The 25,104-nt window shown below is 36.3% G+C and overlaps 1 protein-coding gene across 1 annotated transcript; it reads left to right on the top strand.

Moving 5' to 3' along the window:
• The first annotated feature begins 9,307 nt into the window (after window positions 1–9,307).
• LOC109240154 (protein Brevis radix-like 1) lies at window positions 9,308–15,843 on the top strand. Its single transcript, XM_019406781.1, has 6 exons — window positions 9,308–9,635; window positions 11,113–11,271; window positions 13,814–14,190; window positions 14,692–14,821; window positions 15,126–15,442; window positions 15,526–15,843. The coding sequence occupies exons 2-6, from the start codon at window positions 11,164–11,166 to the stop codon at window positions 15,602–15,604; spliced, it is 1,011 nt and encodes a 336-aa protein (XP_019262326.1). The 5' UTR covers window positions 9,308–9,635; window positions 11,113–11,163; the 3' UTR covers window positions 15,605–15,843.
• The last annotated feature ends 9,261 nt before the right edge of the window (window positions 15,844–25,104 follow it).

Raw genomic sequence — 25,104 nt, 5'->3', positions numbered from 1 at the left:
AAAAGAAATGTTGTGCATGATCTTCCTTTTTCATTTTCAAGTTGCATGCGTTGTACTTTGCATTTTCAGGGATAGGGAGGCCCTCTTTCAGCTACCCAAACACTTGATACCGTTACCCCTTTTGAGCCTATGCTAATTTTCTTGACCTCCCATCTTTTGGAATCAAGCTAGAGTCATAAAAAACAAAAAGAAAAAAAAAATTCATGTCCCCATAGGTTTGTTTTAGAAAGTTCATTCTAAGAAAAGTTAAAAAGAAAAAAAAACAAAAGAGAAAAGAGAGAAAAAAAAAGAAAGAAGGAAAAAGAAAAAGAAAGGAAAATAGCAACAAAAAGTATCTTCTTGAACTACGTTCGACCTAATTCCTTTCAAGGATACGTAGTAAGCTTTACACGGTTTTGTCCCCTCAAAATAAAAATCCAAAATTGCCCAGATCCAAAGAAACTGGGGCAGAAGTTTTGGTTTTTCAAAAGATCAGATTCCAAAAGTTGTAATCTTTAACCCTTTCATCTTAAGCCGTTTTGAGCCTGCATGCCGCCCTTTCTTTCTAACCATGTCCAAAATCTTACACTACGGTCCAAAGAAAGACCTTCCGATCAATCTTTGAGGAATGCCACGTCAAGCGAGCTAGAGGTATGATTCACATCATGGGTGACACTTTGTTCATGGGTACAAAGAAAAATTAATAAAATAAGAGAGTCTTATTGGTGAAAACACTCACGGGCACCGCAAGGCGATGGAGAGCTGAGAGAAAATTTAAAATGAGAGTCTTATTGATGAAAATCCTCGCGGGCACCATAATGCGATAATGAGTTGAGAGATGAATAAATGAGTGAGGTCTGCTGTGAAAACCCTTCGGGGCACTACAAGTCGAATGAGGTTCATGACTTTACAAAGAAATTGGATCAATGAAAGCCCGATTTTTGAAGTATGAAGACGGGACATGAACAGACAGTGTGATTGGTTGGACGGATCAGGACACTTAATCCAAAATGCATGTCATGATCAGTGGAGCTGGTTTTCAAATCAGATTAGATTCTACTTTGTTCTTTTTCCTGGTAGACAATTTTCTTGTTAGATGCCATCTCTTTTTCTTCTTTTCCTTACTTTGTTCTTCCTGCCTTGTTTGAGTCCATTCTGAGTCTATTTTTGCCAAAACAAGTGAGAAATGACTTCAAAATCTGCTACCAGCATTTTAATCACACAAAGTAGAGTCTTGCAAGCACGTCAAAATGGCATAAGACATAGGAGAATAGTGTATGCGCTGAGTTGGTGATAATAGATGTTCTTTGGGATTGATGTAAAATGCAAAGATTTGGTGAATGTTAGAAAACGAGTGCAATGCATCGGGCATAAGGTATTGGACTTGAACGAATCATGAATATTTCTTGTGATAAGGGTTGTCCGGAAAAGCGGTGGGCCGATAACAAGCATTGTCTTCCAAGTTGATCGTGACAAGTGCAAGAGAAATCTCCCTCGTAATCAAGGCCACAAACTAACCACCATGTTTTAAACTCACAAGTTTTCTTTGTCTAAAACAGGGATGAAGGCTTTGTTCATATCAAAGCTTGGAAGCTTGAATTTTTCAGGTGTAATGCCCCAATTCTGCTTACCCAAATGTTATTGAGAAGATCACACATCACCCCTAGGAGACGCACTTCCTAGTCTGGGTCTTTCAGGTTATATTTTTGTTTAGGAGATGCACTTCCTAAATTGAGATTTTACCCCTAGGAGACGCATTTCCTAGCCTGGGTCTTTCAGGTTATATTTTTATTTTAGGAGACGCACTTCCTAAATTGAGACTTTACCCCTAGGAGACATACTTCCTAGTTTTGGGTCATTTAAGTTCATTCATAGGAGACACACTTCCTAGTTTGAGTCATTGAAGTTTCACCCCTAGGAGACGCAGTTCCTAGTTGGGTCTTTTAGGATATACTTTTAGGAGATGCACTTCCTAAAATGACATTTTACCCCTAGGAGACGCACTTCTTAGTTTTGGGTCATTTATGTTCATTCCTAGGAGACGCACTTCCTAGTTTGAGTCATTCAAGTTTCACCCCTAGGAGACGCACTTCCTAGTCTGGGTCTTTCAGGTTATACTGTTTAGGAGACGCACTTCCTAAATTGAGATTTTACCCCTAGGAGACGCACTTCCTAGTTTTAGTTCATTCAAGTTTCACCTCTAGGATACACACTTCCTAGTTTGAGTTATTAAAGTTTTACCCCTAGGAGACGCACTTCCTAGTTTGGGTCTTTCAGGTTATATTTTTGTTTTAGGAGATGCACTTCCTAAATTTACCCCTATGAGACGCACTTCCTAGTTTGGTTCATTCCAGTTTCATCCCTAGGAGACGCATTTCCTAGTTTGGTTCATTCAAGTTTCATCCCTAGGAGACGCACTTCCTAGTATGAGTCATTCGAGTTTTATCCTTAGGAGACGCACTCCCTAGTTTGGTTCATTCAAGTTTCATCCCTAGGAGACGCACTTTCTAGTTTGAGTTGTTTGAGTTCATCCCTAGGAGACACACATCCTATTCGAGTCTTTAGTTTTACTTTCATCATTGCATCAATAGCATAGGTGATTTACAGTTTTGCTAATAACTCACAAATCTTGCTAGTGCAAACTGGGGCAGAAAATTTTGTTTGTTTTGTTATTTTGATTGCAGGCACCCACCTGGAGAACGAGGAAGTTCTTTTCAGAGTTACTTCAAATTTCAAGTCAGTAGCAGGCGCCCACCTGAAGAACGAGGGAAGTCATTTCAGAATTCAATTCAAGATAGAAGTAGCAGAAGCTCGCCTCAAGAATGCGAGTCAACAGTCCGAGATGACCAAAAGAAAAAGTCTCAATCTAGAATGAAAAAAAGTGAAAAAAAGAAGTAAATCCAAATGCAGAAGCAGATGAAAGATGTGAACTGCTCAAGACATGGTTGAAGTTACGAGCACTGCATGTCCGGTCTTGATCCGAAGAAGTCGTGGAAGAATGAATCAGTACCTATGATTCAGTGGCGAGGATTGTAAGGAAGACCAATGAGTGGCAAGGCAAGCTTCTTTCTATCGGAGGGAGAGCAATCCTAATTAAACATGTACTTCAATCTCAACCTTTGCATCTTCTAGCTGCTATGGTACCACCGAAAACCATCTTCAAACAAATTGAAAAATATCTGGCCAGGTTTTACTGGGGTACCACTGATGGGAAACAAAATTATCATTGGAGTTCATGGGCTAATATGTGTTTTTCTAAAGAAGAAGGAGGCATCGGATTGAGAAGATTGACGGATGTTGGCCTTTATTTCTCTATGAAAAGATGATGGAGATTTAGAACCGCTAACTCTCAATGGGCAAAATTCTTGAGATCTAAATATTGTAGCAGAATACATCCGGTCAAGAAGAAAAAGAATCAAAAGATCTCACATGGTTGGAAGAATATGTTAGATATCAGAGAACAAACAGAGCAACATATTCTCTTGAAATGCAATGAAGGTAATATTAGCCTTTGGTGGGATAATTGGCTAGGCATAGGTGCTCTAGCTAATATTGTCCAATTAGATGCGCCACGTGACAAGAGAATGATCAAGCAGGTCAGAATANAAAAACCTGTCTCGTCGTTCTTTTTCTGAAAACTCTTTGTGTTTCCAGTCAAAGAGGGGCAGCTGTAGGCATGTAATTTTTGACGCCACCCCCCCCCCCCCGAGATTTTACACATTTTAGCATTTAAATATTTAGTTTAAGTCTAATATCGCTATTTCAACTAGTTTTGACTCTCTTACTTTATTTTGTCACAAAAATAAAAATTACAAAAACATTTTCTTTTATTTAGCTAATTGATATTTTATCTAGTTACTTTTGGTTTATCTACCTTTCATAAAATTAAAAAAATGCAAAAATAGTATTGAATATTTTATTTTTCCAGAAAGATAAAAGAAAAATTTTAAACTAATTTCGTCTTGTTTTTATGTGAGAAGACCATTATTTTGAGCTTGATCTGGCCCAAAAGAGGCCCAAATTTGACCAAGCCCAAATCCCTAACCCTTAAAACCCTACATCCCTTTCCCCTTTTAAAAAAGAAGAAGAGAGGAGCTTGGCAGGACCCTAGAGAGAGACACACACACTGAGCCACACACCAACCTCTCTCTTCACTCTCACCCTCTGAAATCTGCTCCATCTCCAATGCCAGCGACCCCACCTCCAGCCATCACTCCCTAGCTGCCAACGAGATCAGCCACCACCCCCGCCACCCAGCTCGCCGGAAAATGAGTTGCAGCAGCCGCACCATCTCCTCACACCCTCACACAATGAACCAGACTTTCTTCTTAACGTCCATCGCCGCCACAGTAACCATCTGTTGATGTTTCCACCTTGCAAATCGACGTCGGAAAAGTTTCTGGTGGTAATGGAGAGCTACTAATCCTAGGGAATTTTCACTGTTGTTAGCTTCAGAAAAAACAAAACACAAACATTTCAGTTTCTTTCTCCCTGATTCTGGCTCTCAACTATGGAGTTTTATTGAGCGAAGTTTTTCAAGAGCCGAGGTTGCCGTTCGTTGGTTCCGATCTAGGGTTATTGTTGCCGTCCATTTTTTAGGTTAAGTCCGCGTTGCCGGGATTCAACGTTGCTGTAAACAAATTGGAGGTTCTCCTTGTTAATGGAAGAAGGCTTTCTTTGAGGTATACTCTTCTTACTTTGCTACTAATTTCATGGGTTTGGATCTCAGCTCATAACTCTTCTCTGTCCCTGCTCCTTTCGTTTTTTTTTTTATTTTCTCATATGAATGGTCTAATTTGTTTGTTCACCTTGCTTTAATCGTTGTTCTGTGATTAAGTTTTAATTCCTTTTGTTTCCTGATCTCTTAGATTCGTCTAAGTTTGGATCCTCATTTGAATTTTAACTGAAAACAATTTGGATTTTGTCTTTCCCTTAGGAACTTGTTGTTCTCATTGCACTTTTTATACATTTCTGGATTTGATTTGACTGACATTAACACGACATGTCATCATGAAGTATATTAATCCATGCAGGCTATATTCCTAGTTCTTAGCTGATTTCTTGAACCATTAGTCCATCGCTAAGTTTTTTTAAAGAAAAATAATGCTCTAAGGATTTTGGGATTGAGCGAGTCATGAAAATCTCAAGTAGCTTTTTCTGGTTTTGATCCATGTTAGCTATGGATTTTAGCATTTTTGTTGTTTTGAACGTGGGGTGGACAACAAAAATGAAGATTGAATATATCATGTTAATTGTTTTACTTTATTTGTTTGGATCACTAGTAGCATGTTTAGGCCGACCACACTTGGGTAGGCAAGCCTTAGGATTTTGTTAGCTTTTGAGGTGAGAGGTTGTTCTTTTAGTCAAATTTATCCGAGGAATTCCCCGAAGGATTTGTATATATTTTATTCCAGAAAATGCCCCGTAGTATTCTGTAGTTGGAGACCGAAAGCAGAACTTATAGTACTTTATTCTTATTTTTATTTTCCTTTAATTAGGTGGGGACGACCTCGAGGCTCTTCTTATTGTTTATTTTCTTTTTGGGTGTTTTTACATCAATTTGAATATTTTAAAAGCGGACTAGATTGAGTACGGAACCGTGATTTTCACGGGACTCGGGTAATGCCTAACACCTTCTCCCCGAATCAAATGAACCTTCTTACCTAGAACTCTGGTGCAGACTTAGTTTTGGAGTCCAAAGTATTTTAAAAGGAAAAATTACTTCTAAAAAAATTGTGACCTGACACACCGAAACCAAATGTCAGGTGGCAACTCTGCAAAATTCTTTTGAACACAATTCTTTGTCACTTTCATAATTGAAACACTTTCGAGCTTCAAAATCTTTTTATTATTTTTAAGAGGGTTATGTGAGGTTAAAAAAGGGGTGTGAGAGATCTCACACCTCTTTTTACCCCTCATTAGATATTTTAGAGGAATATTCTACAGGACATTCCAAGAACATAGGTATTCCGGTTAAGGACCTCTGGGTAAGGGAAATATTTTGTATAAATATTATAGGAGAGAGTAATAGAAGGAGGGGGCTGATAGGAACACACACAAAAACATATACATCTCTCTAAGGGGGAAGATGTTCCCTGATCTCAGGCTCCTCGCCGAAAAAGGAGAAAAGAGCTTTGAATCTCGGTATTCATCTGAAATTCAGCATTATCAAATGTACGGAGGTCGGCCTTGTTCAAGAATGGTGACTCTTTTCATTTGTGTATTCTTCATTATCATTTGGAGCAATCATCCTTTTCTTACATTACGAAATTCAACCGCAACTGTAATCAAATTATATGTTCAGCTATATTTGTTTATTTCTATCTTCTATCTCAGATATAGAATAAATTGTCTCTGGCTAGGATTTGCCCCAAATCTTCTTATTTAATTAGTTTAACAAAAATACCTAATACTTTTTAATCAAACAATTATATCATAACAAATAGAGATGTCAGTGTTTCGATTGAGCGTGCTATTTTTAAAAATATGTCATATACTAACTTTTTGATTAGTTGATTTTTTACAATTGAAATTAGACTTTTCTAGTAGTCTCAGTGGGAGAAATTTTATTGTGTGCCTCACTCAACTTACATTAGTTGTGTGAGGCTCTTTTTTTGTCTCACAAATTTGTGGACCCCAGATCTTACACTTCCGGGTCCACAAAATCTAGGTTTACAAAATGTGAGACAAAAAAGATGCCTCATACAACTAGTGTCAGTTGTATGAGACACGAAATAAAATTTTCCGTCTCAGTGGTATCAATATCGATTCGGTTAATTTATGATATTTATTATTTTACCTAAAAGTACGAATTCTCTATACAGCATAAAAAGTGCAATCCTCATGTTAAGAAACAATATATATGAAATGGACAACAGGAACTTTCAAATATACACACTTTCAAAAATGTTTTTTTATGATTTTGTGTTAACACATTATCTTTTACTCTATTAAGGACATATTGCTTGTTGATATTGTTCAGTGGAACATATATTAAGAGAAGCCAAAACTGAAAAAATGTAACAAAAGAATATTGACGACATCAATTATGTTCATTCAACCTTGTATCGTTTAAGGCAACTAAAAGATGTATGAAAAGACTAGACTTTCAAAAAAAAAAAAAAATAGAATATGCGCAAAAAGAAAATTAAAGATGTACGTGAAATTATAAATTCTATTTGGAAAGCTATACTGTTTATCTGTTGAAAATTCTAAAATGGTAAAAGCATACACGCTTCCTTTTTAACATAAAAGCCAGTGTCTTGATATATTTCAATGATCGAAACATTAATGGTTTATATGTTGTATTTATATATGTCATACTTTTGTACGTATATATTATCACGTACAGGGCATATTTATGTGTTGTAGCATGGGGCATGTGAGTCCACGCTCTTCTTTCGATACCATATATAATTATGTTACATTTTAAATAAAAAAAAAAACTAAATATACATGTGTGCCCTCAAATTCAAGGAGTCCTATGGTCCAATAATTATTGGGTGCACCTTTACATGAAAAGAGTCCATTATTTAAATGCCACTCAACTATCCCAAATTATCTCCTAAAGTCACTTTTCTTTCGTTTGTAACAACAAAGTCACTGAACTATGCCTATTGCATAAATGTGGGGAACAAAAAATTCTAGGAGGGATTATTTGTCTTCCTAGTCTTCGACACAAGAAAGGGGTGTAGAAAAATCCTTTTTTCTTGTGTCGAAACGAAAGAGTAATGATTCTTGACCCTGTTTGTTAAAAATTCCTAGTCTTGGTTTCGATTTTTCCAGATGTATCAGAAACCCTTTACCTTACCCCCACCCCCCCCATTTTTACGNATGCCTATTGCACTCAAAAGGTCACTCAACTAGATTTTGCAAATTTTGGATTGCTAAATACCTATTTTACCCTCTAAATTATAAACATTTATCTTTTTTTTTTTTTGTAAAAAAACTTTTTAATATATAATAATTTTTTTCTTTTTAATTTACATTATGTACTTACCTCTAGAATAAGTAAATATTATTTATAAATTAAAAAAAGTAAAAAGTATTTAAGCATATATAATGTTGGAATATCAAAATAATGAGCATAGTAAAAAAATTAATTAGAATAATCTGTTCGTAATAATAATTTTAGTATTAACAACAAAAATTCAAATTTATTTACACAATTCAGAATGAAAGAAAACAAACGTTGTAAAATATATATTCCATGCATGTAATATAAAAATAATTATTTAAATAAAGGTATTTTTATAATATACATTATATATTCTTGAAAATTATGCTCAATTATATTATATATATTCCATGCACGACTTGACATAGCATATTTTACCCTATAGAGATAGTCCCCCTGCTTTCCGGTGACATAACTTTGTGTCGTCAGAAAGTTGGTAGAAACATAATAATATAATTGAGCATAATTTTCAAGAATGTATAATGTATATTAACAAAAATATCTTTATTTAAATAATTATTTTTATATTACGTGCATGAAATATATATTTTACAACCTTTATTTCTTTCATTCTGAATTGTGTAAATAATTTTTTGAACTTTGGTTGTTAATACTAAAAAGTTTAAAGAAAATAAAAAGAAGATAAATGTTTATAATTTAGAGGGTATATAAAAAATAGGTATTTGGCAATCTAAAATTTAGAAAATCTAGTTGAGTGACCTTCTGAGTGCAATAGGGATAGTTCCGTGACTTTGTTGTTACAAACGAAAGAAAAGTGACTTTAGAAGATAATTTGAGATAGTTGAGTGACCATTTGAGCAATTGACTACATGTAAGTTAGAGGTTCAAATCTGAGTTTGTAGACTTATATAGTATCCCTCTTATTTTTTAATTAAGTATTTTTTTCTTTTTCTTTTTTTCTTTTTTTTTGGTTTATTCATTCAAAATACCCAAAATTTAACATATTGAAATCCTTCATCTTCTTTTGTAATCTCAACTGTTTAGATAATTAAAACTAATAGCAGTAGATGATGTATTATGGTTCAATGATTCTAACTAATAGCATATGTATATGTTGATCCACTCCCTTAATGCTTCTAATCAACTGACACAGTGCCACGTGTACCACCTCGACATATGGGCCCATCATGTCCTCCCCAATCAAGACCACATTAAACCCATTTGTCTAAATGACAAAACCCTCAGCAAAGTCCAAACCCTAATGAACAACGTACAGCCCAACATGGCACAATAACCCCCTTATATCCGATATACAAAATACACGGTTTCCGTTATATAACGACGGGGTCACGTCCCTCTATAAATACCTCAGTATTTATCTAAAGTTGTTCTCTTACTTCGTCTGCACTCTGTATTTGTTCTCTTCCATTATCATGTATTCTCTATGTTCTTCTGCTTCATATTTGTATAGTTATATGTTAACGTAAAACCTGCAGCGGAGAATCTGAAACTTCCTCCGTTTACAAGCATTGCATTTGAAATTCCTCCTCTAGTTGCCGCCGGAGACTAGCCAGCTCCGGCCAATATTTCCGACCAAGATTCTTTAATGCAGCTGTATTTATGATGATTTGATTTTAACCAAGATTCGCAAACGGGTAACCCAAACAAGCAAAAAAGATAGAAGCCATTTTCAGTGTCTTTTAGCTCAGTTGCTGAAACTTCTTTTATCCATTTTGAGGTATGAATATTCAATTTGTCTGACATATATAGTTTAACTCGGTATTGAGTTTAAAAATAACATTTGTATGGTCATGAGATTTTTTAAACTTGTAATGTTAAATACTAGTATAACATACTATAATATTTATGTGATTCTAAAAGTTTTTTGTTAAGAAAATATTACTAATATATCATTTTTTTTTGAGTTTGATTAATAAACAAACAATGCCAAACAAAAATAAAATGAAGTGAGTATGTGATTTTCTTGTGGGGTTGGTGGGTCGCCATCAAGAGTGTTTTATGGTTAAATGGGGTTTGTCTGTTTGTAGAATCAGTTGCCGCTTTCAAAACTCGACAACGTTTATTAAATTCTACAGCGATTTATCATTCATTCAACCAACCAGATTTTCCCCCTTCTTTCGCCTTCAACTCCTACTCTGCTGCTCTACCGATCCTACTACTACTGCTGCTACAACTGCTACACTTTACACTTTTTTCTCTTTTTCCTCGCAATGAAGAAGCAAAAGGGTGTGATAATTTATTAATAAAGATTAATGATGATGAATAATCTGTCAGAAAATTCGGCTCTGTATACTGAGAAAATGAAAAAAAAAAAAAAAAGAAGAAGATGATTTTGAATGATTTCTTGGTTTAAATCTTTTTTTTTCGTTTTCATTATGAACTTTCTTTATTCGGTGTGGAGATATTAAAGCAAGAACAGAATGAGACCACTTTGATATTTCTTTTGGGCATTCAATTATTGACTGTTCTTTTTAGTCTTTCTTCTTCTTCTTTAATAAACTCTCTCTCTTTCCCTTTTCTATCAGTACTTCCTCTGATCCGAAGGTTTCTTTGTCTCTCTTTTTCTTTCTTTGTCTCTTTAACTTCTTTTCTTTTTGTTTCTGTTGTTTGCGAATTTTGTCTTTTGGGTGGGGAGAGAAGATAATTATAACTTTGGCTTATAGGCTTATTCATTATTCTGATCAAGTTATTTTGATATAACAGTCAGGTATTTCTCCATAAACTTCACATTTTCAAGATTTGAGTCAGCATTTTTGATCTTTTTGTTCAAATTAAGGTTGTACATTTTCTTTTTTTTCCAAAATAAGGGGTGAAAGTATTATTTACTTTGTCTTGTGTGCTTTAAAAAATATTCTATAATCTTACGTTAGGCTTATTTTGGAAAAGATATTATGTGAAATGAAAAGGAAGATTGTTTCCCTAAATAATCTCTGTGTGATGGGCATCCCATTTATTTCTCTAAAAAAACATTTGTTAGTCAAGATGGCGGTTCTTTGAATAATTTATCATCTATAACATTTTCTTTTTCTTTTAAGGGAAAGCCATCTTGGAATAATTTAAGATATTAACCTAGAGAAATCAATATTTACAAGGTATTATGATTCTTCAGAGCAAAATAACAAAGTGTATACTAAACTACTTGATAAATGGGTAATTTTTTTTTTGGCTTATTTATTGTATGTTTTAAATTGTAGGTACTGTAAAGAGAAGAAAAGAAAAGGGAAAAGAGAGAGCAGAAGGAGAAGATGTTGACGTGTATCACGTGTAAGCAAAAGATAGACGATGATGGAGGTGAAGAGGGACCCCGTCCTACTCCCAATACTAAAGACTCCGTCAAAAGCCTCACGGCCCAGGTCCTCTCTTAAAAACCTATCCTTTTTAAACCTTTATTAAATTTAATTCCATTAAGAGATTAAAGTTTAAGATTTAACAAGAGGAGGAGATGTAGGAAAAAGTACCAATTTGACCCCTTCCCCGAATATCATATTTGATTATTTATTAAGGCTGTCCTTTTGAGCAGAGGCGGAGCTAGGAATTCAATTTTATGGGTTCGAGATTCTAATTCTTTTAAATTATTGGGTTCTAAATTAATAATTTATATATATTCAATAGATTATAAAAACAAATACAAAATTTGAATCAAAGTTACTGTATTCGCCTGAACCCGCTCCCGGTACTGTAGCTCCGCATTGCTTCGGATTTGAAGAGTGGATTATTAGTGTGTGTGATTTCAAAGTTATGATAGAGGTATTTAGTTAAGTTCCATTATTTGGTGGACTGACATAGCTTGACCAAAACCTTTGCACGGGCTCTCGATATCACTTGAATGGGCCTTATAGCTTCATTACTTGTTTTAACTAGTGTTAAACACTGCTTATCCTAGTAAAATTGTTGGACCTAATGTAGCATAAGCTTTTCGAAATTCTAGCTCAAGCATTCTTGGGGCTACAAAATCCAAAAGAATTACAGAAATTAAATAAAAATAAAATGATGTCAAAAAAAAATGTCAAAGCGTTTGGAAATTGAAAGGATACTAGTATTTTTCTGGTTTTGTTTACTTTCTTTTTCTCTTCTTTGCCCAAAGCTGGGCGACCCTTAGTACGAGAAGTGTCGCTTTAGCCAATAATCTCTTTAGTGGGAACCACAATTGAACCTTTTGGGCCCACATTTCCCAGCTGGATTTGGGGTATATTTGGACATTGGATTAGGAGAGAACAATGAAATGAACATTTTGTTTAGTCACGCGGGGGTTGTAGGAGAGGAGTGAGTGAGGACCATAGAATGTGCCTATAAAACACAGTGACTCCAAAGATTAAATAAGTCTTTTATTTGTGGGCACTATGGTACCTATAATATGACTTTTAATTTATTGACCCCACCCCTTTATGCTTATAGCATGAAGAGAGTATAGGTGAACATGTAGATTGGGTCATGTTCACGTTATTTCTTGGATCATGCGTCTAAATTCTTGGTCCCATAATGTTCCTGCTTTAGTTTGCTTTCATTAGTGGTCCTGTTTATTCTTTCATCATCTTCCAATTATAATAGACTTTTCTAATCTCATCCATTTTCATCTCAACGTTTTTGAAACTAACAATATTATAAGTTGGTTGGGCAAACCAGCTTGACCACTAAAGGGGGTAAGAAGCTTAGGAAACTTTAATACGTATAACATATAAGAGGGAGTATACCAAATGTCCCCACCAAAAACCATCTGATAGGAATAGTATTTAAACTTCTTCACATATCTTGAAAAGATGCTCACACACAGGAAAATTTAGCACAAACATGTGAGTTCAGCTGAGCACATTAGTTTAGGTTCGAACTACGTATACGTATACAATTTATTTAATATATATATATATATATCTTTCACATCTGCTGTGAACTTACTGATTTTTTAGATCCTAAATTTGCGCCTCTATCCCTAAAGATGACACAACTTGGGGGTCGTTTGGTACGAGGTATAAGAAGGTATAAGGGTGGTATAAAAATTTAATACCACCTTAATTCTCTGTTTGGTTAGCAAACCAGGTATAAGTTATCCCGGTGTTAATTTTAACACTGGGATAACTTATACCTTATAGAAGGTGGGGTAATTAGCACCGGTATAACTTATACCTTCTTCTTCGAAATTATGCAATTGTCATTCTTAATACAACATACCAAACAATGAATAAACAACAATCCCAGCATAACTTATCCCAATATAACTTATACCGGCATAACTTATACCGGTATAAATCATATTCCAACCAAACGAGCCCTTAGGATATCTTTAACAATGGAATGTGTTTCTTATATATATAAAATATAGGCTATACCAGTGTGAAGTGTGAACATCTCCAAGGTAACCAACCATAGTTTCAGCTTAGGTGGGAGTGAGTTTTATTTTGGGTTACTTCGAATTTGCAAACCCAATAAAAAAGAACAGTGTAACATGTAAACTAGCGCAGATTCTCAGAATGTCTGGCAAAGACTTGTCTATGTTATATCTTTGACATGACCAACCATTTATATCTTGTCCATTCACTGTAGTCAACTTACTCAATTAATTAGTACTTCACAAGTTCAACTGTTGAATTGATCAGTAGTACTCCACAAAGTTAACTTGTGAAAGTAAGTGACTTTCAAACAGTAATTTTTGCTTTTGGACCTATAAAATAGTATAATTTAGCTTTTGGACAATCTGCTTTGACTGTTCTTTGGTTCATACTACAAGACAAATGACATACTTATACTATTGGTTTGCTTGCTGATCTTGCAGCAGTAACTGTTCAAATGGAAACCGTACTTGGTTGAGTTCTTGTTGTTTCAAATCAACTGGAATTTTAATTTGTCATTGTAATGTTAAACCAAGAATCCATCTTCTAATGATTTTTATACATTGTGCAGATCAAGGATATTGTTTTAAAAGTCTCAGGTGCTTATAAATGCAAGCCAACAACACCAACAGGTTACAGGAAAGGGCATAGACCATATCCTGATTTTGATACTATATCAGAGGGAGTTCCATATCCATATCAACCAGCAAGTTCTAGTAGTTCTACTCCAGCTTGGGATTTTACAAGTGCTGGAAATCTAAGGACTCCTAGACCTGATCCAAGATTTGCTAGAGGATTTAGTGGTGTTGAATCTATTTCTCAGTCTGGTGATGTGGTGGTGGAAAATGATGAGCAAAAAGAGTGGACAGCACAGGTCGAGCCTGGTGTTCAGATCACGTTTGTTTCTCTCCCTAATGGTGGAAATGATCTTAAACGAATCCGCTTTAGGTATCTATCAAAAATCTCCTTTCATTTCTATCTAGAAACTAAATTTATGGGAATTTTCATTGTGCCAACTTCTTGTCTTCAAAATTTTAGTTAAGAAACAACCTCTTTTGTAATGAAAGCTTCTTTAAACTGTTATTGGTTATATATTAATTATGCTTGTCCTAGACTAATGTTGAGTCCTTTTCATTCATGAAATGAAGACTTATTGAGTTCTCCTTTTCTCTGTTCCACTTTTGTCTGCTCAACCATCTCGCTTGTTTAGTGCTGTTGCCCTCAAATATTTTCTCACTATGACTTATCAGAAACATAAGTATATTACTTGCTATTAAATTTATGACCTATTGAATTGAAGGCATCAGCTTTCTAACTGGCCTGATAAGCTGTTGAATTGTCCAAGTGTAGTCTGTTTAGTCATTCCTTAGTGGAAGAACAGGTATTATTCAAATCCTTATTGAAACAACAGTTGATTTTAAGGACATTAATATCACTGGTCTTTTTCAGTCGGGACATGTTCAACAAATGGCAAGCTCAAAGATGGTGGGGTGAAAATTATGACCGAATTATGGAGCTTTATAATGTTCAGAGATTCAATAAACAAGCTCTTAACACGCCTGGACGGTCTGAGGATGGAGTAAGTCACTTTCAATTGATTTGTCTTCGTACAGCCTTGATGTCCATTTTCTTTATTATCATCCATGAAAAATAACTCAGTTATATAGATGAACTGCTAAACTTACCGATACACTAATTTTATCGCTGAAGTGTATCAAATGATTTCCAGTGTAAGGTGTCTTTTATCCTTATATGGAATAGTAGGGCCAAGATTTCCTGGTTGGGGGCAGCTTCTATATGTGTATTAGCTGCGCAGTTCGCATTAAATATTCATTAGCTAGTCACCCTGTTCATTAGAGGGATATTGATTTGTTTTTCTGCAGAGAGATTCCAATTATTCGAGGCTTGGATCTGCAATGGAGAGCCCTATGATGACTCCTGCAACAAACAAGGAATGGACTCCAAGCAATTACCATAAACCAACAGGATCAACTGCCTATGCAGCTGGTTTCCCAAAGGGTGACATGTCATATATGGACGCATCAAGGACAACCACCGACTCTAGAGATGAAGCTTCACTTTCCATTAGTAATGCTAGTGAATTGGAGTCAGAATGGGTAGAACAAGATGAGCCTGGGGTCTATATAACCATCAGACAACTAGTTGATGGCACTAGAGAGCTACGCCGTGTTAGATTCAGGTATGTGAAAATCTCAATTCTCTTGTTAGTTTGATTATTTCGGCATGCTTGTTGAGCAAATGATATTTTCTTCATTCACACAGCCGAGAGAAGTTTGGGGAGGTGCATGCAAAGCTGTGGTGGGAACAGAACCGAGAGAGAATACAAACTCAATACCTTTAAACCAACAAATTTCCCTACTGAGCTGCAGTTTTTTACCCAGAGAAATTCCAAGGAAAAAGGAACAATTTTGCCTCTTCGATGTGATGAAGCTGAAACTGAGATTACAAGATACTTAAATTTAAAGTATTTACAGTAGTTCTTCTGTCTCCATTTCTACAGAGCAAACTATCTTGGCCATTAAGCGTTTTTTCATGGCATTTCTTCATCTCTAGTTATATATGATCTTGCAAATTCTCCAATGATCTCCTTTTGTCCTTAGGGCTATATGGATCTCCTGACTTTCTTTTAAAGTTTCACGGTTTACCTTGTAACATAATCCATATCAAGCTTCATTGAACCAAATGCTTATTATGCAAAACACAACTTTGTTAAACTACAGTTGTCATTCCGATAGCTTATAATCAGTTATTCAAGCTGAAATGGAGATCTTTACAATTTACAAGATACTTATATTTAAAAGTATTTGCAGATAGAATGGCTCCATTGTGCAGAACAATATCAGTTGGCAATTTAGTCTTTTTCATGGCATTTCTTTATCTGTAGTTATATATACATGATCCTCCATATTCTCTTTCGGCCTCCTTCTGCTTTAAGTTTTAGAGCTACATGCATCTCCTGATATTTTTTAGTGTAATAAAAGACTTTTATTCATACAAAGCAAGTTAAGAGTCATTACTAATGTTTTAACTTGAATACCAAGGGGGGGGTGATTTGTGTGGTGTTCAATTTTTCGTGTGCACTAATTATAGAAGAACTTGGTTCTTCTAAGTGTTCCTTAACCTACTGTTGCTAAACTAGTAAATGCGGAAAGTAAAGAACACAAGTATTTTTACGTGGAAAACACCTGGTTCAAAAGGTGAAAAAACCATGACCTACTACTCAGCAGGATTTTCCCTAACACTGAGCCAAAATAGCATTTATAAATTACTTTGTAAACCTAAGGATTAACTCTTAATTCTGATGTGGCATCCAGCCTCTAATTGTTGCGACAACTTCAAGTAAACTCTAATTTGAATACTCAAAGTACCTATTACAATTGCTTTTAGATAAAGCTGAAAGGTACAATATGAAACACCTACTACAATTGAACTAGAATAAAAGACAGACACTTGGAACTGGTTCTTCTATCCGGTTCATGTAGCTTCAGGTTCGCATACTTGAATCACACAAAAATTGCTCACAAAATGCCTTGCTATTTTGCCATCAAATCACGTTTAACTTCAGCATTTGTGCGTACCTGTAAAATGAGAACATCCTGCGATTTATAGAGTTAGTAGAATAGAAAACAATTAGAGTTTAATGCTACTCTTCCTTGGTGGAAGAGTTCTAGTTTTGCTCAAGTTCTAACTCCTCCCTTATCTTAGATAGTGTTCTCTTTGAGTAAGGATTCATTCTCCTAATCAATTATGCAACCTTTTCGATCAGAAGATATCAGATATATCAAGTTAAGCTATCTCCTTCACGTGCTTGCCTTATGCTCGAATCTGCCCGTGACTGTGTACACATGGGATGGACCTGGTTCATGCCTGAGCTTCTTTCGTCAATCTTCAAAACATGACTTCACTTAGGCCAACAAATTGCCCCTTTTTGATGATGACAAACTCTGTGCTTTTCATAAGCGTAGGCCCTGTTTCAACTTAGTTCAACATCAACACAATGTTAGAAAATTTTAACTTTTTATCATTTATCGTCAAGGACCAGGTTCATTAAGTTATAAACATCACTGTTCAAAGCACAACCTTTTCCCCCATTTTGGCATCATCAAAAAGTTGCATAAATAAGTAAGATAACCAAATTTTAAAAATTACTCATGGCCTCTAGGGCTACTTCAAATGCAATCATGGATTAATCATCATATATCAACCTAAGGGTATTTACCATCTAAGAAATATAAACAAACATTTAGAGCAAAAGACAGTGAATTTCATAGATCATTGATATGATCCTACCGCAAAACATAAGAAGAAATAAAAATATTGGAGTCATGAGCAAAAGAAACATAAAATCCCGAACTGGGTCACTGGTTGATCTACACTAGGCTAGGAGGCTTAACGCTGGGAAGGACCAGGTTCTTGGTTTTTTGCTTGGTGCAGTTTGATTATATCTTGAAGAATGTCATCATTCTTCTCTTTTTCTTTTGCCAGCTCAGCTCTGAGAGCATCTCTCTAAGTCCACCTCTGCCAACCTCTTCTTCAGGCTATCAATCTCAGCATCCTTAGCCCCACTTTCTTGCACCAAAGCTCGCACTTTGCTGTTCACTGGTACCTTCTTGGATGACCAGGTTCTTTAGGAGTGGTCTAGACTTCATAGTTACAAGCAGTTAGAGTGTTTGCCCCAAATGATCCTTGCTTGTACCAACCTCTCATTTCTTAATGGGTACCTTGAAGTGTGCAAGTACAACCGTGAGAATAAAGCCATAGGGTATGGCATGAGTCTTGGTGCCATTTAAAACCCTATCAAGAAGTTGGATTATAAACTCAGGCCAATTAATTTGCCTCCCACTGTCCAAACATTCCATAAGAGCCAAGTCCATGAATGTGGCAATGTGCCTCCTTTCCTGCCTTGGCAGCACACATTTGTTTACAAATTCGAACAACACTTTGTGGGGTGGCTTCATCTCGCTCTTGTAGACACCCTTGGGCTCAAGTTCCTCTTCATTGTTACTGAATTTTCTTGCAATGGCAAGGGCAGTAGGGAGATTCTCTAGGCTTGGCCATTTGAGCTTCGTATAGTCACTGTACCCTTCAACAGGTACACCCAAGATCACTCCCAGCTTCTTTGCATAAAAGTGACTTTCACTCCTTTGACCACACTGGTGACCCTTTCATCTTTTATCTCACAATTGGCCATAAACTCTACAATTTCATTTCTGCCAGCCTGCCATCCTTCTGAAGGACCATGTCCTTCCAGCCTTACAATTTTAACTTTTCCAAAAGTAGCACCATTCCTTCCTCATCCAAGTCTCTGAGGAGTCTGCCTTTCAAGATAGCCCTTTTTCCAAATTTGACCATCTTGTCTTTCTCAGCATTAGAATCATCTTCTTCTTCCTCTCCACTCCATTCTTCTTCCTCCATAATTTTCACTTTTCTTGATTCACAATAGACCTGGTTCTTTTTGATAAAGTGGATGGTTCAGCGGACTTTGACTCTGAAACAAACTTCTTAGTAGAAGTATTGGCGTTCTTGGCTTTAGCAGTCAGAAACTTCAACTTCTTCTGTCTCATCTTCATATCGAAGGACGAGGTCCATCTCATCAATGTCAACAGCCTCAACAGGCTCACCCATCTTCTTCTTTCCCTTAGCAGCCGCTTTTTTTCTACTTTCTTCTAAGGCTTTCTCCAGTTCTGCCTTATTCTACTTCTTCTGGCTTCTTGTGGCTCTTCCTCTTGTGGGAGGAATTTCAACAGTGACAGAAGGGGCAACTTTCCTTTTCTTGTTTGCCCTAGCAGTGCCAGGAGTTTTATCCTTTGAACTTCCTTTCTTCTTTGGATTATAACTCTCGGTCACTCTTTTCAGTAGGTCTGCGACGGTTTCCTGTTCAGATGGAACATGTTCATCTATATTTTTCCCAAGTTGAACCAGCCCTTCAGCAGCTTCACCAGACCTACTTCCCCTTATTTTTCTCACACTGTCCTCTATTCCAGCAAATTCCTCTCCCCAAACAACCATTACACCTGTTTCTTCGGTTAGACTAACAAGAGTGGGTATAGAATCAACCACTCTTTTTCCCTTTCCCCTCACAACACTCCGAGCACCCTCACTCTCCTTTTCTTTTCCTTCTTCATTTTTTCCACCAACCCTTCCAGACATAGTAGTTTGAACACCTGCTATAAGTCGTACCAGCACAAACCTCTGCTCCGAATTCGTAGCAACCTCAGAGATAGTTTCAGGAGTAATTTTAGGGCCAGATGTTAGCTGTTCATTCTCAGAAGAAATGATTTCTTCCCCTTTCAGTAGCAGATTTGAACCATTCATCAGATTTATAAGGGTTCTTCTTCCCTACCCGCTTTCAATTGTTCTTTATTTTCTTGATCTGCTCTCCACCAGCGACAACCTTGCGAGCCATCATCATTACTCTTTTCTTGAAAGTTGGTATGGTTGAAGGGGTGATAGATGGTGTGGGTGTGGTTTTCTTTGGTAGGGATGAAGGATTTTCAGAAGGGTTTGCCATTGCTGAGTCTGGAAGCTTTAGAAACGAGTTTGTGTGAGAGTAGAGAAGGAGAGAAGTTTGAGAGAATTTAGACGGCTTAAAAGTTTAGAAGTGAAGAAATAGATAACTCCTAATCAATATAAAGTGGAGGGGTTTACTTGAGTAACGACAGCTTTTGTAGAAGTCTAATTAAACTGTAAGTCAATTTGAAAAGACATTCAAGATTGTCCCTAGAATCTAGGCACTTAATGCGGTTAGGACTCTTTGGAAAGGAATTGGTTCATTTGTAATGGATAAGTCCAAAAAGGATTTTGGATTAGATGGACTCTGCTTTTAATCACGATCCAAATAAAGTTATTTCCAAGTATGCAGAGTGTAGAAAACATACCGAGTAGTCTTAATGAACCAAGTTCTTCACTGAGAATTCGCTTGTGTAAGTCTAAATTTTCCAAGAAAATGGAGATAATATCATTAGTGATTAATAAGTCATTTTAACACATGGCACAAGAGTATACTATTAAAAGTATGAGACTGAGAAAAATCTAATCTAATTATGTCCAAAATTTTACAGTTTTTTTCAAATTTTTTCCTTTTTTTTTCGATTGTTAAATTTTGAAACTGGTCCTTTTAGGTGAACTTAAACATCCCTAGTTCTAACCTGTTCCTTTCATAATGATCTCCACTTAGAGCTTTTGTGAAGATGTCAGCCATTTGCTTGCCAGTAGCACAAAATTCACAGTGATCAAACCCTTTTCATAGTTGTCCCTCAAAAAGTGATGCCTAACATCTATGTGCTTAGTTCTCTTATGATGACCGAGTTCTTGGTCATACTAATTGCAATAGTGTTATCATAAAATATGGGGATACAACGAACATCAATTCCAAAGTCCATTAATTGATGTTTGATCCACAACATGAAGCAACATCAACATACTCAGCTTCACCAGTATATAAGGCCACAAAATTTTGCTTTTTGGTGGCTCAAGACACAAGACATGAGCCAAGAAAGTGTGCCATACCGGAGGTGCTCTTTCTATCCACAAGAAAACCTGCATAATCAGTATCAGCATATCCCACTAGATTGAAATTACTACCTTTTGGATACCATAGACACAAATCAGTGGTGCCTTTTAGGTATCTCAAAATCCTCTTGACAACAATCAAGTAAGACTCCTTTGGATTCGCCTGAAATCTTGCACAAAGGCCTACACTGAAAACAATGTCTGGTCTGCTAGCAGTGAGGTACAACAATGAGCCAAGCATTCCCCTATACAACTTCTGATCAACTAATGAACCAGGTTCATCTATATCCAGCTTTGTAGCTGTTGCAACAGGAGTGTCGATTTCTTTGGAATATTCCATTTTAAACCTTTTAAGCAACTCTTTTACATACTTCTGCTGATGGATCATAGTTCCATTTAAATTTTGTTTAATTTGTAAGTCAAAAAAGAAATTAAGCTCACCCATCATGCTCATTTCAAATTCACTCCCCATTAGTTTAGCAAATTCTTTACTTAGTTTATCAGTAGTTGCTCTAACGATTATATCATCAACATATATTTGAACTACCAAGAGATCATTACCTTTTTTTTCAAGAATAAAGTATATTCAATTTTACCTCTCTTGTAGCCTTGCTCAAGAATTTTTTTTTTAATCTTTCATACCATGTTCTTGGAGCCTGCTTGAGCCCATAAAGTGCCTTGTTAAGCTTGTACACATAATTAGGACATTCCTTGCTTTCAAAACTCGAAGGTTGCTTGACAAACACTTCTTCCTTTAGATAGCCATCTAGGAATGCACTCTTGATATCCATCTGATGGAGAGTGAATTCCATGTATGCAGCAAAGGCTATGAGAAGTCTAATTGCTTCCAATCTTGCAACAGGAGCAAAGGTCTCATCATAATCTATGCTCTCCTCTCGACTATATCCTTGAACCACCAATCTTGCCTTGTTCCTTGTAACTGTTCCATCTTCATCAAGTTTGTTTCTGAAGACCCATTTTGTGCCTCTTACTGATCTATCCTTGGGTCTTGGAACCAGATGCCAAACTTGACTTCTCTCAAATTTGTCGAGTTCATCTTGCATTGCATTCACATAGTCTGCATCCTGCAAAGCCTCGACAATATTTTTAGGTTCAATAAGAGATAAGAAAGCATCAAAAGCACAAATATTCTTCAATGAAGATCTCATTTTGATTCCAGAGGTTGGATCAGTAATTATGTTCTCAATGGGATGAGAACTTTGATACTTGTAAGGTTTCACAACCAGTTGGTTTCCCCTAGATGTTCCTTCAATGTTTTTTTTTGCTGAGGAACAAGTTCATGACAGGTTCCCTTGAGGTTTGAGGATCATTTCCTCTTTGTTCTATTCCCCCTATCATGTTGCCCTGGTGGAAGGACCTGTTCCATCACCTATTCTTTCCTCTAGTGCAACTTTAGTCTGGATTGTGGTTTTATTTGAGCCTCTTACCAGCCCAATTCCTTCATTATCATGTTCTTATCTCTCAGAAAGAATGTTAGTTTCATCAAAAACCACATGAACACTTTCTTCTACACACATAGTTCTTTTGTTATAGACCTTATAAGCTTTACTATGTGAAAAATATCCCAAGAATACTCCCTCATCACTTCTGGGATCAAATTTATTTAAGGAATCTTTACCATTATTGTGCATAAAGCCCTTGCATCCAAATGCCGTATGATGGGATATGTTTGGTTTTCTCCCTTTAAGTAACTCATAGGGAGTCTTCTTTACAATAGGTCTAGTCATGCACCTATTTATGATGTAGCATGCAATGTTCACAGCTTCTGCTCAGAAGCTATAGGGCAGTTTACTAGAAAGAAGCATAGTCCTAGCCATATCTTCAAGTGTCCTATTCTTTCTTTCAACTACCCCATTTTGTTGTGTAGTCCTAGGAGCATAGAAATTATGATCTATGCCATGCTCATCACAAAATTCAGCAAATTTAGCATTCTCAAATTCAGTGCTATGATCAAACCTAATTGATGCAAGTTGATTACCTAGTTGTTTTTGAGTTTTTCTAACAAAAGAAGTAAACATGTCAAATGCTTCATCTTTAGATGTTAAAAACAACGTCCAAGTAAACCTAGATTAATCATCAACAAGCACCATCATATATCTCTTACCACATCTGCTTAATGTTCTCATTGGACCACAAAGATCCATATGGACCAGTTCCATCGTCCTGGTGGTGCTTAACATTTTCTTGAATTTAAAAGAGGATCTTACAGGCTTCCCCCATGCACAAGCCTCACAAACTTTATCTTCTTTGAATTTGTTGTTAGGCAGCCCTATCACTAGGTCCTTGGAGACTAATTTGTTGAGTTGACTCAGACTAGCATGTCGAAGTCTCTTGTGCCAAAGGATGGGATCATTATCCAACACACTTAAGCAAGTGAGTTCATTTTCTAAAAGTGTGGACAAATCTAAGACATATATGTTGTTCACTCTTTTTCCCTGCAAAACAATCTTGTCATTGGTGAGATTGATCACAAAGCATTTGGTAGAGGTGAATGCTACCATGTCACCTCTATCACACAATTGTGATACACTTATTAGACTGTACTTCAGTCCATCTATCAAGTAGACATTCTCAATAAAGTGAGAATTAGTCTTACCTACCGTTCCAACCCCAATGATCTCACCTTTCTTCCCATTTCCAAAGGAGACGTTACCTCATTTGAGGTCCTCAAGTGAAAGGACCTGGTTCTTGTTACCTGTCATGTGCTTTGAGCAACCACTATCCATGTACCATATCTGGGTGCTCCCCTTCACTTGGACTTGCAAAAGGAAATCATGGGTTAGTCTTAGGGACCCAAACTACCCAAACTAGTTTGGGTCCCTTTTTATAGGCAAAAGGATGAATCAAATTCCTTTTAGTCCAACTTGGTAGCCTATTCTTCTCTTGAACAAATTCTTTGTTCTTTTGACCCGTTTACAACAGTGTGTGCAAATCATGTTCTCAGGAAGTGTGAGATACTTGCTTTTGGGATCCCATTTTGGTGGCAGATTCCCAAAGCCAAGTCCTCTTCTGTTGCTACTATGATGTTCCTGTATCCATGAAAGTGCATCGGAAGACCTGTTCCTCTTACAAGTTCTGTCCAGCTCATGCTTGACCTTGCTTAGATCCTCTTTTAGAATTCTTACCTGCTCATCCCACTTATACAACTCATCTTTCAATTTACCTACATTTTTTTCTAGAGTGAGTTGTGTGTAATTAGCTGTCTTCTTACCTGTTCCTAATTATTATTTTAGATTTTCAGATCTATGTTCTAGGACATTTGAATCAAGTGCATGAACCTGGTTCTTCAAGGCAGTATTTTCACTTACAGTTCCACTAACCCTAAGTTCCAAGTTTTTGCACTTTGCTTTTAAAATCACACATTCTTTAGACAACTGTTCCTTTTCACTGTTTACATCCTCAGATTCAACAATTAGATCTAGAAGTTACTCAGATAGCCTTTCTTTAGACAGAAAATTAATCTTGTCTTTGAGAAGAATTACACTTATATAAGTTTCCTCATAAAATTCTCCAATGGCCATAAATGCTTGTTCATCCCCATCTTTATCATCTGAGCTTTCATCTGAACTTTATCCCCAAGCAGCGACCATTGCCTTGGTTCATCCTTTGTTTTCCATGGGTTGAACCTGTTCCTTCTTCTTGTTCCTTCGTTCAGCTCTTTCCTTCTTCCATTCAATTCCTCATTGAGGGAAGTTCTTGATGTGTGATCAGTCTTCCCACACTTGTAGTATCCTTCATTGGTTTGCTTTTCAGGAACCTTTGGCATACTGTAACTTCCACTTCTTGAAGGACTCTTTCCTTTCCTTAGGTACTTCTTGAAGTCCTTTGTGATCATAGCCATTTCATCATCTTCTAGATCAAAACCTTCAATGATTTTGAGTGCCAGACTCCTTTCCTTCTTAGGTACATCCATCTTCATGGTTTGCCTCCTAATTTCATAAGCAGTAAGATTTCCAATTAACTAATCCAATTTAAGGGTGGCAATGTTCTTTGATTCCTAAATGGCAGTGATTTTGCTCTCCCAAGTAACAGGCAGAACCCTTGTCAAAATCTTCTCAACTCTGTCTTCTTCAGGAATAATCCTTCCAAGAGACTTTAGTTTGTTTGTTAATGTAGTGAACCTTGTGTACATCTCTTGAATGGTTTCCCATTCCTTCATGGTAAAGTTCTCATATTGAGAATACAGTAGAGTTCCTCTAGACCTCTTCACTTGATGTGTTCCTTCATGGACCAGTTGCAGAGTGTCCCCAATTTCCTTAGCAGTGGTACAAATTTAGATTCTACTGCACTCATCTGGACCAAGTCACA

This window comes from Nicotiana attenuata, unplaced genomic scaffold, assembly GCF_001879085.1.
Source record: "Nicotiana attenuata strain UT unplaced genomic scaffold, NIATTr2, whole genome shotgun sequence".
Classification (NCBI taxonomy): Eukaryota; Viridiplantae; Streptophyta; class Magnoliopsida; order Solanales; family Solanaceae; genus Nicotiana; species Nicotiana attenuata.
This window is presented reverse-complemented; position numbering and strand designations above follow the sequence as displayed.